The sequence below is a fragment of the Pongo pygmaeus genome, chromosome 5, assembly GCF_028885625.2.
Source record: "Pongo pygmaeus isolate AG05252 chromosome 5, NHGRI_mPonPyg2-v2.0_pri, whole genome shotgun sequence".
NCBI classification, from domain to species: domain Eukaryota; kingdom Metazoa; phylum Chordata; class Mammalia; order Primates; family Hominidae; genus Pongo; species Pongo pygmaeus.
The window spans coordinates 47373946-47392240 of NC_072378.2; the positions used below are offsets into that span (position 1 = coordinate 47373946).

Sequence of the window (18295 nt, forward strand, 5' to 3'; positions counted from 1 at the left end):
CACAGGTGCGTGCACAATTTATTTCTGTTTAATGAAAGTCATGTGAATATGATTTTAAGAGTCAAATAACTCTATGATTCCCTGCTTCTCAGAAACAAATATTTTGAACTGATTTAGCTGGTTCTTTTGGTATTTTTCACTTATTTCTAAATAACATGATTATAATACTACTTCTTGGTTTCTCACTTTTATTGATTTACAAAAGCAAAGAATGAAGATTTATCAGGGGTGTCCAATCTTTTGGCTTCCCCGGGCCACAGTGAAATAAGAAGAATTGTCTTGGGCCATACATAAAATACACTAACACTAACGATAGCTGATGAGCTAAAAAAAAATCACAAAATAAACTCACAATATTTTAAGAAAGTTTATGAATTTACGTTGGGCTACACTCAAAGCCGTCCTCGGCAGCATGCAACCTGTGGGCAGAGGGTTGAACAAGCTTGATTTAGATCTCTTTTGCCATCCTCTCCCCCACCAAAACACTCTCCAGTCTCCACCTTCTCAATATAGTTGCATTGTTATTAGTTTGCTTATATCAAAATCATTTCACATTATTGAGATTGTTTATATTCTATTAATAGCTGAGCTAGGTTGTATGCTTTGTTTTGTTTCTTTTCTGTGCAGCTTTTTGTTTCTGTTAGATGTTGTATTTTCTTTTTACTTGCTTGAATATATGTGTTCTAATCAAAATTCATCCCCAAACTCTCTTTCTCCAGTAAGTAAACCTCTTCTAAATAACACTCAGGTGCATTGTTTTTCTTTTTCTGAGCAATCTCTTCTGAAGATCCAGCCTGGATCTGCCCTGTAACTGCTGTTTGGGAAGTTCCTTTATCACCATCAGAAAGGTTCTATTCCCTCTGCTTCCTTTTCTATTGCATCCTTTGTTTTGCTGGGGCCATGTCTTCATCCTTCTGGGTTTACTCCCATATATGGCATGGCATATTCCTCAACAATTTTGAGGAAAGGGAGCATTGGAGAGAAATTTATTGAAAACTTCCATACATAAAAATATCTTTATTCTTCTTCACATTTAGTTGCTTCTAGGTTGCAATCATTTCTCCTCAACATTTTGACAGTATTCTTCATCGTTTTCTAGCCTATAATATTACTGTGGAGAGTTCTGATAATATTCTGGTTTTTGACCCTTTGTATAAAATCTGTTTTTTTTTTCCTTTCTGAAAGTGTTTAGATCTTCTTTTTGTCTCCTGTGATCTGAAATTTTGCAATGATGTTTCTAACTATGGTTTTACTTTCATCCATCCTACTGAGAATTTGATGGGCAATTTCAATGAGAATCTCATGTTTCTTAGTGATGACATTTTTTCTCCATTTATTTGTTTAATGCCCTTCCTTCTGCTTCTTTCCTCTTTTTTCTGAAAACTGTACTCAAGTTTTGAAACTCTTGGTTTTGTCCTCTAATCCTCTCTTTTCTAATTTACCTCTATTTTTCTTTAATTCTACTTTCTAGATCATTTCCTCAACTTTATCTTCCAATCCTTCTATTGAAGCATTTTATTAATGATATTTTAAATTTCAAAGATATCTTTTTGTTGTCTGTGTATTCCTTGTTATAGCACTCACTTTATAGAGGCAATATCCTACTTGAGGATAAAACTGATTGTCTCTTAGGTCTCCTGCCTTCTAGTATGGTTTTCCCTCCTAATGTGTATTTCTATGTTTGTTTCTTCATTGTTCTAGGTGAGCTTATACCACAGGGCTAAAAGTGAGACTGCATTGCCTCTCCCTGCCTTTTATTTTTTCTTTTTGGCCTCTGCATTTAATACTGGAAGCTTTTGTAAAGTACTTAATGATCCTAGACTGTTTGCTTATATTTCAGACTGAGACACTAAAAAGCTGATTTGATGGTTGGATTGTCTGTGTATGAGGACTCTTGGCCTTCCTGTAGGGAGATTATCTGGAAAAATAATTCCTTAGTAAATGTTCAAAGTCAGTATCTTCAATGTTTCCTCCTGTTATAATCAGATTCTCCAGAGATGCCTGTTCAGACTTGACTTGGGTCGGCTGTGTCCCCACCCAAATCTCATCTTCAACTGTAGCTCCCATAATTCTCACATGTTGTGGGAGGAAACCAGTGGGAGATAATTGAATGATGGAGACAGTTTTCCCCATTCTGTTCTCATGGTAGTAAATAAGTCTCACAAGATTTGGTGGTTTTACAAGGGGAAACCCCTTTCATATTGTTTTTCACTCCCTCTCTTGCCCACTGCCATGTAAGAAGTCCCTTTACTCCTCCTTTGTCTTCCACCATGATTGTGAGGCTTCCCCAGCCATGTGGAACTGTGGGCCCATCAAACCTTTTTTTTTAAATAAATTACCCAGTCTTAGGTATGTGTTTATCAGCAGCATGAGAATGGACTAATACAAGACTCTTGCCTTAAAAATGTAAGACTTGCTGCCATTGTTATATGTTAACTTTCACTAAACCTTTTGTTTTCAGGATGGGAAAACCTCTCCCAACTGATTCTGGTGTCTCTCAGTCCCAGTATCCCATCTTTTTCCACATCTCCATATAATCTATTAGTACAGTGAAGGAAAGGACATTTGCTTGGCTACTTGGGATTAGAGAGGTACCTGGGGAACCAGATGCTTCCTAAATTGAATGTGAACCAACCAACTCTACTATTCAGTCCCATGTTCATCCAAATTCTTAAGGTACCTGGTGCTGCAAAGTCTTAAGTCTCTTGGGGGATTCTGCAGTGTAAAGTAGGTTGCTTCTTGTTTTTCCCCACCGCTGGCTTAATATTTAACTTTCTCAGGTCTTCTAAGTCAGTTCACACCACCCCACCTGCTTTCCAAAGTTGTGTTGCTGTTTTTGCCTCTCTTGTTCCCTATCTTTGGAATTTCATGTCTGTGACCTCCAGTGATCCCTCCCTCCTGGCGTTCACACCTTTTGAAATGCCCTCCCCTCGATTGTGGCCAGGGCCTGTGACTTGGTTCTAACCTGTGAAATATGGCAAAAGTTATGGGTTGTCACTCTCCTAATTATCTTACATTAAACAAGACTCTCTGTTAAAAGCAGACTGGAGTTAGAGACTGTCCTTGCAGGCTTAATATTGTAAGTGGCCAAGTTGGAAAAGCCCATGTGGCGAAAAAAATAGGGGTGGCCTCTAGGGTCTGAGGATGAATTCTAGCCAATAGTCAGCAAAAAGCCACCATTCTCATTCCTACAACCACAAGGGGACAAATTCTGCCAACAACCTGAATGAGTCAGAAGTGAATTCTTCCCCACCTGCACCTCCAGATGACATGACAGTCTATCCAGTACCTTGATGACAGCCCTGTGTAACCCTGAGCAAAGTACAAGCTTAGCTGTGCATGGAATCCACCCATGACCACTTTGAGATAATAAATGTGTGTTGCTTTAAGCTGCTGAGTTTGCAGCAATTTTATATGCAGCACTAAACTATCATAATAAAAATGGAATAAACTATTATAATAGAAAACACAGCAATAGAAAATTACTACAATGCTATTCACTTTTTTATTATTTTATTGTTGTTTTAGTAGCATTTAGTAGCATTTAGTAGCATTTAGTAGATTACGTATGCGTAATCAGTGAATTAGACAAGCATGCACATACATGATATCTGATCAAACATTTTTTTGTCTCTCATCATCCTCATAAAATTTATTCAGTGGGAGAAGCTTTTTCTTCCATCAGATACATTCCAGTTATATGCCAACATACTCAGATAAGATAAGAGCAACATTTTGGTCATTTTAAATAGTTTGGTAATTATGACTTCCAGTTGCCTACAATAAGAAGAAACTACAATAATTTAGTACTAAGTTTTTCTTCCCTCCCCAACTGAGTCTTGTGTTGAGTTGCCTACTTGCACTAGCACATCTTCCCTTGCTAGTTGACATTTTTGCTAAGATTTCTCCCTTTCCTTCAACCCCACCTTGGACACTGAGGTTTCTGGCCTCCCCTTCCCCAAGGTACCAAAAAAAAGAAATTTGTCTTATGAGATAGGGCTGCATTCACATGGTGTCAGGGTTCTCTGGATAGTAATTATGTATAATAAGAGAGGGAGCATTCAAGAACTCCCAGAGAAATTCTCATAGCCCTGACTTCTCATCTTTAGCCTGTGTAGATTCTTTTGTATTCCAGGTGGTCATTTGTGACTCCTTCCTCATCCCACAATCTGGCTTCACCTCCCATTTCTTGATGCTGGGTTCCCTCCACCTCTTTGGACAACCCTATCAGAGAGGACCTAAAAGAGCCCCATGCTGACCTTCACTCTTGCATGTCTCACCATGGTTCATGGGAAACACATACATCCATTGCCCTGACAAACACTAGACATACAGGCTATTCTCAACAAAAAACTCATTCAGGGCTCTACTACCGGAGCTGTGGCCACAATTCTAGGCACAGAATTGTCCTAGAATTCCATCAGCCATGCACCCTAATTGTTGTGGTTCCATAGAAAGCTATCTGAGAAATCTTCTCTCACTAAATTTGAGGTCAAGGAGCAGACATTCCTCCTTTCCTCACTTTTGTGGGTAGGTAGAGTGAGAAGGCTCATACAGCAGTTTTCTGCAAGGAAATCTTTCTCATAAAATTCTGTTGACTGTCATATATATTTGTGGGGTATAGAACCATCTAACAGGTCCTCAGTCATTTCCTTTGAACCTCTCACTTTCATATTTCATGTGTGCTGCACCTTGGTGCCTTGTGGAAATCTAACTTTGAATTTCTCTTAGGTATGCTTATTTAATCTACCACCACTAACTAGAAGTTCCCCCAGCTGTCTTTATTTGCATAGAATGAAGGCTTTCCATGTCAGGAGGCTAAGAGACACTCCCTAAGCCTCTCAAAACAGCAAGGGTGAATCAAAGGCTTGGGTTCCTCTGGGCACTATGGTCACGGTTGAAACTCAGGTAGGTGAGCCAAATGTGATGGAAGTATGGAAGAGAAGTGTTGCTTCACATAGCATCAACTCCTGCTGCTTTGTATGTCATCCAAAAGTGGCACTGGCTGTACAAGAAAATAACTTCCACAAAGTGCCTATGGTGTATTATGAAAGAAAATAAGGATGTTTTAAGGTACCTCCCTGGAAGCTGACAACCAAATTCTCCCTTAATTTCTCTCTTACATAGAATTCTGGGAGTGGGGTACTGTGTAACTGACCTCATAAAGATTTACTAGAGCTGTAGGTAATTTTCAAGGCTTTTATTGGCTGTAGAAATGGTCTGGGAGACAAAAGTCCTAAAAATCCCCAATTCCCCTTAACTGGCTTCACAATCTTTGGCAAGTCACTTTACCTCTCTGAGCCCCCATGCCCTCATCTCTGCACTAGGTCTGCCTTGACACTTTGGTTTGCAGGGTTTAGGACCAGATGAAAGTGCCTTGTAAACTGAAAAATACCACATTACATATCATATCACACTATTATACTTTCTGATAAATGGTTACAAAGCTATCTGAAATGGAAGTTTACATTTTATTTCTGACTAACTTTCAACGTTAAGTGATAGAACCTAAAAAGCAAAAGCAAACATAAAATTCAACTGGAAAATTTGAAAGAGAAATGGTTTTTTCTCTAGGAAATTTGCACTAATAACTTTTTCCCACCCTTCCCCCACCAGTAACTTTTTGACAAGAAAATGAACGTGGCCTATTAATTTATCTAAAGCTATTTCACAAAATTTTCTTCCTTCAATCCAGATTATTGGAAATGCCATGTGAATAATGCTGTTTTATGAAAATAGAAACCATATTTTATAGTCAAGGTACCACTGACACAATTTCCAACAAAACCTACTCTTCTGCATTTATGGAGCACTTTCTTTGAATCAAATCACATGGAAATAAATCTTCTTTTCATTTAATTGAAGACAAAAGGGAACAGTAATGAAGCCACTGAGACATTCTTGTTTTATTCCCAGACCCCTAAATCAGAAAACCGGATCGAATACTGAGCATAATTTCTTCATTGACATTTGTCTCTAAATGTCAAGTTGTTTTGGAAATTTTTTCTTGATTTTATGATTCCTTGCCTTATTCATTTGAGACAAACTGAGTTAGCATGATGTCGTCGGAGGAATCTCCAGTATGAGAAAATGCATAATGGCCTGAAGGGGAAAAAAAAGGAAATAATTATTTTTACTCTGTTGAAATCAAACATGAGACCAAAGTGGAAATTAGCCTGTAGATTATTTTACAACTAGGAACAGTTTTAAAAAGATTCTAGGTAAAGACAAAAAAACTGTGGTTGGTGGAGAGAAATAGCATTTCACCGACACCACAGAGGCTTGCATTTGTCAAGTATCACTTATTTGAGAAATATCATGTTTTTCAAATATTGCTGGGAAATGACATAAAGTAGACTGAGATCACAATATGTTATTGCTGGAAGAATCTTAGTAATCTCTTAGCTTTTTATTTTATAGATGAGGAACAAATGCCCCCAAAAGGTAGAGACTTGTAAAAAGCGCTCAAGCTGACTGGTGGCAATAACAACAGAACCCAAGGGTCCGGGACAAGCACATTCTCCAGACACTTGAACTTTATCTGGAATTTGAATAATTTCAATGGGAATATAAAATGAGTTTCCTACATTAATGATGACATTAACATAACTGAATGCGAAATGGGACTTGAACTCTTAAGTATGATTTCAACTTAGCTTGTAAGGCAATGTCTCCTCCTCCATTTCCATGTTCCAACCTTCTCTCTCCTCCAACAATGCTGTGACTACTTGCAACGTTTAAACACTGGTCTTGCAGTTGCTCAACAGCACAGACTTTAGTAACCGCCAATCAATGAACATAAGGCCAATGCATGTCACAGGTGGAGGAGACAGTGATCTTTCACTCTTAGCAGGTGTGGCCCCTTCCTGCCCAGGGGCATTTTAGGGAGGAGGACATGTGCAACATCAGGGCACAAGCACCTGGCCGCGTGCCCACTGCTCGGCAGCTGGCACAAAGGGGTGATTCTCCAGTAAGGACATACATGGTGTTAGTCTAACCACACTCCTTCCCCTCAAGGCCTCAATGATCCATGCCACAGATTTATGTAATGTCAACTGGGGAAATAGAGATAATTTGTGATGACATTACATAAAGACACTTTCTGGTTCTCCGTAAGCAACAGGTCGCCTACATTGTTCTGTCAGCCCTGAGCACGGTCTGGATGAACTCTGAAAACATGGTTGGCTGATAATCCCACACTTCTCACATGAGTTTCTTACATGTTGCCATTGAATTTTATTCATATGATATACTCATATATTCTTTTCACACCTTTTGTAACCTTTGGTTTTATTGTAACTCACCTTTGTTTTGCAGTGGGTTGAAAGGCTTTGAGAATTTGGGTTTGGCAGATAAATCTGATGAGTTTTGCTGCACAAAATAAAAATAAGTCATTTGGACATTAATAGGATTCTTTTACTGTTGGTCTGCATTTCCTGACTTCCTGATGTCATTCGTGATTCTTTATTCCATTTTCATAGGTGCTATTCTCTTTTCAAGAATTTAGAATGGTTACTTTCTCACTCTTTCTTCTGCTTTAATCTATTTAAAATGCCTAAAAATTTATTTTCAAGTGAATGCTGTGTTCCTGTATATTTTTATAACTTCTAACAACAAACTAGAAAACAGTTTTAAAGGCAGCATTATCCCTTTTCATGTCTATGCTTACATTTCTTTGGATCACATTTGTTACTGGAAGGCAAACCCATGGAGGAAAATGGAGGAAAAACAGTGCTCCGACTAAAACTGATTCCCAATAAAGCTTTGCTTTACTCTTGCTCATCTTAGCTCTCAAACCTACTTTTGAATGATGCTCTGGTCATTGCTACAGAGGCTATATAGACTTCAATAATTTAACAGCTGAATTATAAAATTAAATAAAATATTGAAACAAAAAGCATGGACTTATCGGGAAAGATAAAAGTGTTTACATACATTATATATTTTTCTACTCATTAGTTCATCTTTCATTTGTCCATTAATTTACCATCTCATATTGAATGCCTTGTGTGCCAGATGCTGTTCTGGCACTGGGAATATTGGAAGGAAAAAGTTTCATTCCTTGCTACAGTCTATGCCACTAGGAAACCAAACCAAGGTGGGAAAAACATGTTCTTATTATATTCAGTAGATAGACCAGTGATAGTTTTTCCATTTTCACTGGTATTAAAGCACATTGAGCTCTGAAAAAAAAAAAAAAGCTACAAAAATAAGAATTAAAAAGATTTGAAACTTTCAAAGCAAAATAATTAATTTTCTAGAATTCAGGGCTCAGCAAACATTTAATGTTATAACCCTTTAAAAAAAATCATAAGGTCAGGGATCATGGCACTTAAAATTGCATCCTGTACCATTTGGAGATAGGAATTTTAGGTTGTAACATACTCAACATACTTCCTTGTGGTCTGGGAAGAAGTAGCCTCTTCAGGTGTGTGAAGTTATATGGGTCGAAGCACTTGGCCAAATAACAGGCCGTGAGTTACTGGAACTCAGATGTAGGTCTGTAAATCTATTCTTTGTGGAGGGGGGTCCATTGAGGCCACCAGAGTCTGTGTCTTGGCGAAGAGTTACAGAGAACATGCCTAGGGACAATGGAGGGTCAAGACAGGGGCCTGAGCATGGAGAAGATTTGGGGTCCATACAGTGTGCTGTGGCTTGAAGGATGGTCCTTGCTGAGATTATTGCTGGCTCTTCTTTCATTCCCTTCAGTCAACTATCATAGTCTCACTGCTCTGTTCAGGATCGCTACTTTACTCCTCCTTTAGCTATCTCTCAGAGGATGGCCTTGTCCACTACTTAAGAAAAACAAACAAACAAAAAAAGTATCAAGGTTCGAACTCTCAACATCATGACACTATAAACAAAAATAAAACTCTAAGCCCCTCCAACCAACTGAATGGATCCCCCTCTCAGACAAGGAGATTTCAAAGAAACCTGAAAAACTAGTTGAGGTTATGATGGGAAGTGGGGGTCAGACATGCTTCATTGTACTCTTCTCCCTTTGGAGCTCAGACACAAAACTGAGATCTTAAGACTGATAGAACAAATCCTTTGTAGCAATAAGATACCAAATTCCAACCAAACTCTAGCATAGCATCATACGACAGATAGGTCCTGAAAGAAATCAAAGTATTTTACCACAAAATGTATTTCTTTGACATATTTTGAAATGGCCCTGCAAAGCTGTCTCTTGTGGAAGAAATTTATATTCTGTAGAAAATTCCCTTCCCTTTCCAGATCTTTTTCTGATCCTGAAGAGATTAGCTGAGAGTCTATATCCTTTAAAAGGTCTGAATAGAACACATTTGCATCTCTTGCAACAAAGGGCTTCATGTACATAAAAAGAACCTTGGTCTACACAACCCCTTAGCTTAACCCAGAAACTCCTTTCTATTGATTCCAGGTCTTTAGATAATAACGTAACTCTTTCAACCAATTGCCAATGAGAAAATCTTTGAATCCATCTATGACGTGGAAGCCCTCCTGCCCCTACTTCGAGTTGTCCCATCTTTCCAGAATGAACCAAGATATACCTCGCATGTACTGACTGATGTTTATGTCTCCCTAAAATGTATAAAATCAAGCTGTAATTCAACCATCTTTGGCACACATTCTCAGAACCTCCTGAGGCTGTGTCATGGCTCATGATCCTTAACCGTAGCAAGTAAACTTCTAAATTGATTGAGACCTGTCTCAGATACTTTTTCACTTAGAATCCCAATTTATACATGTTGCTCCTCCTGCATCAGTACGGTACTTCCTGTGTCAAGCTAAGGAGCTAATCCCTCCATCTTCAGTCCGGCCAATCCCTCTGTCTTCCCAGGAGTCCTCTTCTGCCCATTATCCTCTCTTTCTTTCTCTCTCTCATTTGTTTTCAGAGTCTCTTCACTGGCTCACCCCTCCCAACATATGAACTTGTCACATCCTGGCAACTCTAGCCTGTCACTGCTGTGCTGGGTCTACGTCTGGTTACCACTCTCGCTGATTTTGCTCACCAGCGAGTTTCTTGGCAGGAATATTCATCAAGTGTGATCTCTTTCTCACCTTCTCATCATCTGTCATTTGGGGTCCTTGGGGTCCTGCTTTTTCATTCAAACTCTCTAAGAAAATTATAAATGCACATATTTTCTTCTTGAAAATAATGTATATTTATTTCAAAACAAATGAGCCACCTAGCCAGCAACAAACTCTCATTTTTGTCACCTAATTTGGAAATGAAATTGGGGAGAAGGTACAAATACAGACACTGCCTTCTCAGAAGTGTCAGTGCTTGATGTTAGAAACAGAGAGAAACCGTTAGGCATTCTTGCTTTTGCTTTTGTTTTATTTTACTTGGGAGCATTTTTCCTTCTTTGGTTTTCAAAAGAGAAAAATTTTGACTTTCTGCTTTGCAGGGTGGGGAGTGTCCTGTCTCATTATATTCACTAAAGGTTTTATCTTTGATGTAGTCACATGTGCTGTAATTTTCTCCTTTTCTTAAGTGTAGATAATGACTCATTAGTTTCACAACTTCTGGTTTGAGTGATTTTTAGTTCTTCCAGACATAAAATCTAAATTCCAGAATGTGAGAACTTCTGCTTTGAATAACTAGTCCAACATTTATTTTCTACAGTTGAGAAAATTGAAACTTAGAGACTAAGTGACTTTCCTAAGATCACAAAGCCAATTGGTTACAGAGTCAGAAATACAAGGGCAGGACTGGTCCACCTGCTCATGGGCCAGTGCTCCGTAATTTATAGCAGTGCTGTCTACTGAAAAATGCAGATCAAGGAAGATTTTTTAATGCCAGAGGAAAATTTCCTTATTGATTTTTATTTTAAAAAGTTATATTGTCTCTTGTAAAAATCTCTAAATACCCATATAGGTTTGGATGCAGTTAAGTCAGTTGACTTTTATAAAATACAGAAATTCTCTGCTTTAGAACTGAAAGGCCCTCAGTGCCTTGCTGAAAAACAAAAGTCTAAATAACATTGAAAACACAAAATATGTGTTCAAGCACTTTTGTTTCTAAATATACTATCCTCATATGGATTATACTTTTATGGCAAAGAATGAAACAGGAATCCTCCATTTCCTTAAAAACTTGTGAGTTTGTAGACTTAAGAGCTAAGATTGCAAGTAACAGAATCAGTGATACCAGCCTAAAAAAAGAAAATTATTAATACATAATACTTTTATATATTAGAAGTTAACCAAATTTAAAGACAAGAATTTAACCAAGATCTCCCCTTTTATCTGTCTAGAGAAGGAAAAATGGTTTACAGAAGGTTCGGAAAGTCAGATGAAGAAAAGGGCCTTGCTAGTTCTAAATATTGACAAGCAAGTCAGACTAAAGTAAATGCCATTGTTCAAAAGTATTCACTCACAAGCACCCACAGACTTCCATACTTGAGCATCTTTGTAAGTTTCCATGACTTCACAGTCATTCATTTAATCACTCATTCACTCAACAACTCTTTACTATCACTCATGTGCCAGGCTCCATGTCAGATACCAGGAATATAACGGTGAAAGAAAGGGTTTTACACAGAAGTTGGCTTGCAGCAAGACTGTATAAAGAGAAGAATGCAAAACCGGAACTTCATGTATTGGATTCACGGCAGTAGGAGATAATTACCTTTTCTGTTTGCTTCCAAGAACTTAAGGCAGACAAATTGTTGAACAGAAGTTGTCGCAGCTACAAGGGCAACAAAGAAATATTGAGCAGATACACATACAATCATACACAGACAAATCAAGAACAACTGCAAGTTGAAATGGTTAATAGTATTATTTCCTAGAAGCAGTTAGTAGACCATGAATGGATATCTGGTAGAAAGATTATTTTCTTCATCTCTTTACCTATAAACAAAACTAGAATTCAACAAAGAACAACAGTACCAAATGCCATACTCATTCTGATTTTAGACATTAGTAGTTGGCAATAATTGCTAAATTGAAGTGAAGAGTTTCCTAACCACATGAATGGTAAGACAAGGCAATTATTTAGTACAATTAAGAACAGCAAATTGCTTCTTTGTAGATAGCAGTTTGTTCATGTGCAAAATTGTTCCTATAATTAGCAACAATTTTGCTAATTATAAAAATTTTTTATTTTCTTATTAAAACAAAGACTGTACATCTATTAGCTTACGGCCTTCACCTCTCCCAACAGAATTGTTTAATGCTTGGGTTTATGAAACAAGTATATTTAAAATTTTTTTTCTATTATCTTTCATTTAAACTCACTGTTCTTCACTGGGAATTTTATTTAATGTGAGAGGCTATTTATTTATTTATTTTTCTTCAACAGTATACTTTGCGTTTTAAAATATTTTTATTTCCATTGGTTATTGAGGAACAAGTGGTGTTTGGTTACATGAGTAAGTTCTTTAGTGGTGATTTGTGAGATTCTGGTGCACCCATCACCTGAGCAGTATATACTGCACCCAATTTGTAGTCTTTTATCCCTCACCCCCTTCCCATCCTTTTCCCCTGAGTCCCCAAAGTCCATTGTGTCATTCTTATGTCTTTGCATCCTCAAAGCTTATCACCCACTTACGAGTGAAACTATACAATGCTTGGTTTTCCATTCCTGAGTTACTTCACTTAGAATAATAGTCTGTGAGAGGCTATTAACACTTACTGTTTAAAACTCTACAAGTATAGAAGTAGATATATATTTCAGCATATTCTAAATAAATGGGTAGACTAATTGAAAGAATAAAAGAGAATTCACCTCTTAGCAAAGCAATTTTGCTATGGAATTACTGCCATACCATAATTTAAATTAGAAAAGTTAAAGGTAAAAAGAATTCCCCTTTTTTCCAAAAACGTTTACATTACGTGTTTGATTAGTTCTGCAAGCTTTATCAGCAGTGACTGTTTAGTTCCTTTGTTTTCTGACTGAGCCTGACTTCTCTAAAAGCACAGAATTTTATTACAAAAGTACCAATAGTCCAACCTCTTATTATATGAATAAAGGCCTCAGAACAAAGGGGAGGGAGCCTAAGATGTCTGGGCTAGGGGTTAATGAGAGAAATAAGTGCACATACCTTACTGTCCAAGAGTATTCCAAAGCATAAGATAAAAAATCCCTTTAAAAAAAAAGAATAAATCACATGTATTGTATTTTTCTTTTCCAAAAAAGAAAGCATTTATATGTAACACTATTCAATCACCCCACATTGAAACTGTCTTCTTGTCTGTCTCCCTAAGAGACTATAGTCTCCTTGAAAGCAAGAACACCATGTGGCCTCCACAAGTGCATGGCACTATGCAAAGTACTCAAAAAAAATTTTTGTTGATGTCTAAATAAGCAAATGACCAATCGAATGAAGTTTTGCATGTGGAGCTTCATTCTCCCCATCGTACCATCCCAATCCAAAACAAATAGCATCCTTTTTTGTCTGTATCTTAGTCTTTCTTTAGACCAGGAATTTGATGTCTAAGCATCTATGATGGCAGCAGGCACAGAGATCCAATCCTATGGCCAAGTGGAGGGATTTGACCTATATCAGCACCCTTTCCTTCCAGTGCAGGTCTTGGGGAACCCTTGGTAACTGTTTTGGTGGATCTTGAATTCCTTCTCTCAGGCATAGCTCCTTCAGTTGGTGCTTGTTCAGACAGTGTATCACCATAAGACTGTACTCCTGCTCCCCAACAGGAGCACCCTAAACTTGTCACTGCTAGGGGCATGCTCTATGATTGCCATCCATACTAGCACCTGACTGTTCACTGGTTGCTGAATAGATGGAGAACCAACTTTTAGGAAACACCTATTGAGCATTTGTTATGTGCCAGACAATGCGATAAGTGCTAAATTAGCTCATTTAACCCTCACATTTATTTGATGATGTAAGTATCATTATCTCTATTTAAAAGATGAGAGAATTGAGAGACAGAGAGATTAAGCAATGTGCTAGAGGTCACACAGTTTGTAAAGTGATGTGTTTGAGCCCAGACCTATTTAACTCTAGAGTTCGAATGTTTAACCACCACTTCCCTGAGTCATTATCTGAGGTGGTCCAGCAAAACCTTCACTGAACTGGGATTGAAGGCTCTCGTCCAGATTCATCAAAACCTAATGATTGCTTTGTCCACTTCCTCTCTGAACACTCTCTGACTGTGCCAAGTAAAAACCCATTCTTTGTAGCAGAGATTAGCAAACTTTTTCTGTGATGAGCCAGGTGGTAAGTACTTTAGGCTTTGCGGGCTATACGGTTTCTTTTGCAACTACTCAACCCTGCCATTGCAGTGAAAGCAGCCATAGACCATATGTACATAAATAGGCATGGCCGTATTCCAATAAAACTTTATTTACAAAAACAGCCTACTGGTTGCATTTTGCTAGCCCCTTCTCTATTGCACCCTAGGAAATTCCTTTGCACCATTCAGAGTCAACAAGTACTTATGATGTATTTCCCTTTCTCTGTTTAATTTTTTCCCAGAGTTCTGCATAAGAGAAAGAGAACTGAGTCAGCAGCAAGCGAGATAGTTTGCCAGAAGAACCTAATAGATTTAAAGCCTTGTAATGGGTTACTGAAGAAATCCAATATTCTGCTTCAGTATGATAGTAACTAAGTAAGAAAAATATTTTTTTCTATTTATTGTTTCCATGCAGTTTTTCTGATGGTCTTGCTGGAGGCAGGGAGATGAGATAATCTCCAGAGTGGTTTTACCTGCCTGAGTTCTCTACTTATTCCAATCACTTGACAATACAATAGGTTATTGTTATTGTTCTCACCTGGAATGCATTGAGTAAAGCAAAAATAACATGCCAAGCCGGATTCTGGCTGTCCACTATTGTTCCTATTCCAAAGCCCCAGGTGAGCCCTAGCAGAGGGGTCAGAATGAGAAGGCTCTTCCCCATGCGGACGATGGTGGCCTTGTCATCCCGACTCAGTCTTTCCCCAACAGTCGGCCTCCTGAGCTTTGTGAGAACTAGAAGCACCACAACAAAGTTCACAGCCACAATAGCCAGTGCAGGGACAACAAAAGCCAGGAGTGGTTTGCTTCCATTGGACCAGTTAAGCCAACACACATCTTTCCTTTTGTAGGTATTGCTAGGTTGCGTGACAGCAATGGTAATGACAGATATAATGAGAGGGCACCCATAACCCAGGCAAAATCCAACAGCCGTCATCAAATGTTGGGCCATGTGATGGAACACGAGGATGATCCGGTAAGCCAGCAGGATGCCAAGCATGAGCATCCAGAAGAACAAAGAGAGGTAGAAGAAGTGTATAAAGAACACAGCAGCTGTGCAGACTCCAGAAGGGTTCACCGTGGTGTCCACTGTGGCACCAACAATAAACCAGACATCAGCAATCAAGAGGGACAGGGCTATGTTCACCATGCAAATATGACGTGTGTGAGAGGTTTGGCTTCTTTTCATCTGCTTCCAAAACAGAGCCTCGATGATCAGGCATAAAATGAGACTTCCAATGGAGATACCCAGTCCCACATAGGTGATCCATTTTACAACGGGGAAGATTGTAGGGGGGACAAAAGGTGACATCAACATGGAGAAGGAGGTCAAGTGAGTACATCGGCACATCACGATGTCTGGAGTTTCATTCACTAGGTGGCAGCCTGCATCGTTCCACTGCAAATGACTGAAATCCCAAAACACACAATGAGGCTGGCTCAGGTTTGACTCTATCTTGGAAAAAATTAGGAAAACTTCATTTATGGAATAGTTTTGAATAACCGTGGATATCACAGGTCCATTGACCTGAGCATTTCCATTTTTGGAAATGGGTAGAATGTTCCCCAGAGTCAACGAGGCCATGCTGATAATAGTTTCTGGAAGGGATCTCTGGAATTGGTCTGACCCAATTAACACATGGCCTCTGATGGGAATAGATGTATTTTGGGGACACATTTCAATCTGATAGCTGTAACCTCTTTTGGGTTGGCTTTTGGTCACTGGAATCCCTTTCCAGTTAATGAATTTCCGAGAAAAATTCAGAGGAAGAGCTGTCGGAGGCACCAGAGTGCTGATGTTTTCCAATGTCTCTAGAAACCTTGAACTGGCATACTTTTCTTCCTGCAGTAAGACTGTCCAGTTGGTTACTGAGGCTGAATTAAGGATATTGTCAGCTATACTGATGACATCCTGAAACACAAGGATGAGAGTCAATTTGTGTTTTTGAGTAAACAGATAAGAGGACCAGCAGTGGATAGTCATTAGCATTAAGAATAGGAAAAATGCCCAGAGAATTGGCTCAGTCACGAACCACATTAAAACTCATCAATCAAATTTAGCTCAGTTCCTCTGTACAGTAGAAGCTTTGGGCAAAATCTTGGGTCAGCAGAATCATGTAAATCCCAGGGTGATCACCCCAGAGCATCTGTAAATGCACTGGGGCTTCAGGACAAATGAGAAAGCATCCTGCAATTTCAGCTGCACATATGATGTGCATTTCCTCCTCTCTAAGATGTTAAAAATGACTACACTGCTATTCAGGCTGAGGCTCAAAGATGCAGACACTACTTTGTACTGCTTTCCCATATTATGTTTGTTTTGCTAACACCAGAAGTTCAAAACTCACATAAGAGATGCTCAAATTTTTAGGTTTCTTGTTTACTACAGTTTTTGTTTCTTGTTTCCTACTACATAAAGCAAAACAATTTTTAAAGCCTGGACCCAAGCATTGAATTGTCATGGGTTTTAAGAGTCAGTCTTAGTTTGAGATTCATTTTCCAAGCAACTCCTTGGAAGTTGTTACTTCCTCCCACAGAACCCCTTCTCTTGCTTATGGGTCTGGCTCCCAGACACTCTGCTGCAAGCATCTGTCACTCCACCTGAGTCTTACCCTGACCCAGCCCTCTCTGCCTTCTAGTCCAGAATCCCATGATGTTCTACTTCTACTGCCCCTAGAAACTGTTTTCTTTTGCTTTGTGTTTGCCTGCTTTGTTTTCACTCTTCATTTTATTTTTAGCATTTTTGTGTCATTTTGTTTCAGTTGGTCTCTTGTAAACAACATGTGGTCAGGTTTTTAAAAAAACAAATTGGAGTATCTTTTCTTTAACTCAGGGGGTTTAATTTACTGATATTTAGTGTCACTTCTGAAACAATTTTAATCATATATAGTTAAGTATTATTGTGTGATTATTTAACGTATATTATATAATCCAGTTTTGTAAAACATTATACCCTTTAACATATAAAATGTATACACCCAAAATGTTTAGAAGGATATTTATTGAACAAATATTTATTGAGCACATGCTATATATCACTTGTCATTCTTCTAGGTACTGAGGTGATACCTAAAATGTAAGCAGTGTCTATTTTAAAGTGACCAGACTACAGATAATTTATTTTTCTTTTTGCTTATTTGCACTTCCTATAGTGACCAAATATCATTTATGTAATTTGTAAGTTAATCTTTAAATATCCAAACTAAACAATATTCAGTTGATAGAAGGTGTTATGAAGGGAGTTCTTAAAATATACACAGTTCAAGTCTGAGCTTGCGGCCACAGGAAAGAAAAATTATAGATTGCAAACATGTTGAAAAGGCAGTGCCTATGTCACATAGTGCAAAAGCTCACCCCCTCCTCTAAGCCAGGTGCTGCCCAGGTAACCTGCATAAGAGCAGCTCTGTCTTCCTTTGAACTCACACTATTGATCCCGAGTTCCTTGTATACCTCAGAGGAAGCGGTAAAGTTCACATAAAGACGCTTACATGGCTTTCTGTCTTTTCCAATAGTTCCCCATCTTTAAGGCTTTGTCATTCCTCCTACAGGATCAAGCATTTAAAGTGAGCCCTTCAAGCATAGGCAGACCATACCTTCATTGTTGAATTGGACACCCTGAAATGGTTGGCCAGTGACAGAGATGAAATAGTGCTCAGAATCGATACCACCGAAGCCAGATTCCCCACTGTGGTTGATGGGTTTTGCCGAATGATGACCGAAAGATTTTGCACCAAGGATGACACAGCTGCCTCAGTGGCACTGCCTACAATCATACTGAAATTCTAGAAGCAAAAATGGTTAAGTTCTAGAAAACAATTACATGCTATGTTTCATCAAATTTAAATCAGATGTCTTGGCCATATAGAACTAACATTTGTATGGTGTGTTCTAACGTAGGATAATTACATAACAATAGTAACAAAGGCTGTTATTCAGTGATTTCTATATTTTAGACATTGCACTAGATGCTTTACCAGGGATTCATTGAATTCTTTCAACATCCTTTGAGGGAGGTACCATTATTATTTTCATTCACTGAATTCTTTCAATATCCTTTGAGGGAGGTACCATTATTATTTTCATTTTATAGCTAAGTAAACTGAAACTT

General features: G+C 38.4%; 1 protein-coding gene across 1 annotated transcript in view; it reads right to left on the reverse strand.

The window, feature by feature from the left end:
- Positions 1–3496: 3496 nt before the first annotated feature.
- The window catches only part of ADGRF1 (adhesion G protein-coupled receptor F1), a 51109-nt gene continuing 36310 nt past the window's right edge, over positions 3497–18295 (reverse strand). The window contains exons 10-15 of the mRNA XM_054493148.2: positions 17781–17969; positions 14726–16099; positions 13035–13076; positions 11618–11677; positions 7305–7371; positions 3497–6102 (exon numbers count right to left, since the gene is read on the reverse strand). Of these exons, the coding sequence (XP_054349123.1) occupies positions 6029–6102; positions 7305–7371; positions 11618–11677; positions 13035–13076; positions 14726–16099; positions 17781–17969 (1806 nt within the window). The 3' untranslated portion in view covers positions 3497–6028. The remainder of the gene's footprint in view (positions 6103–7304; positions 7372–11617; positions 11678–13034; positions 13077–14725; positions 16100–17780; positions 17970–18295) is intronic.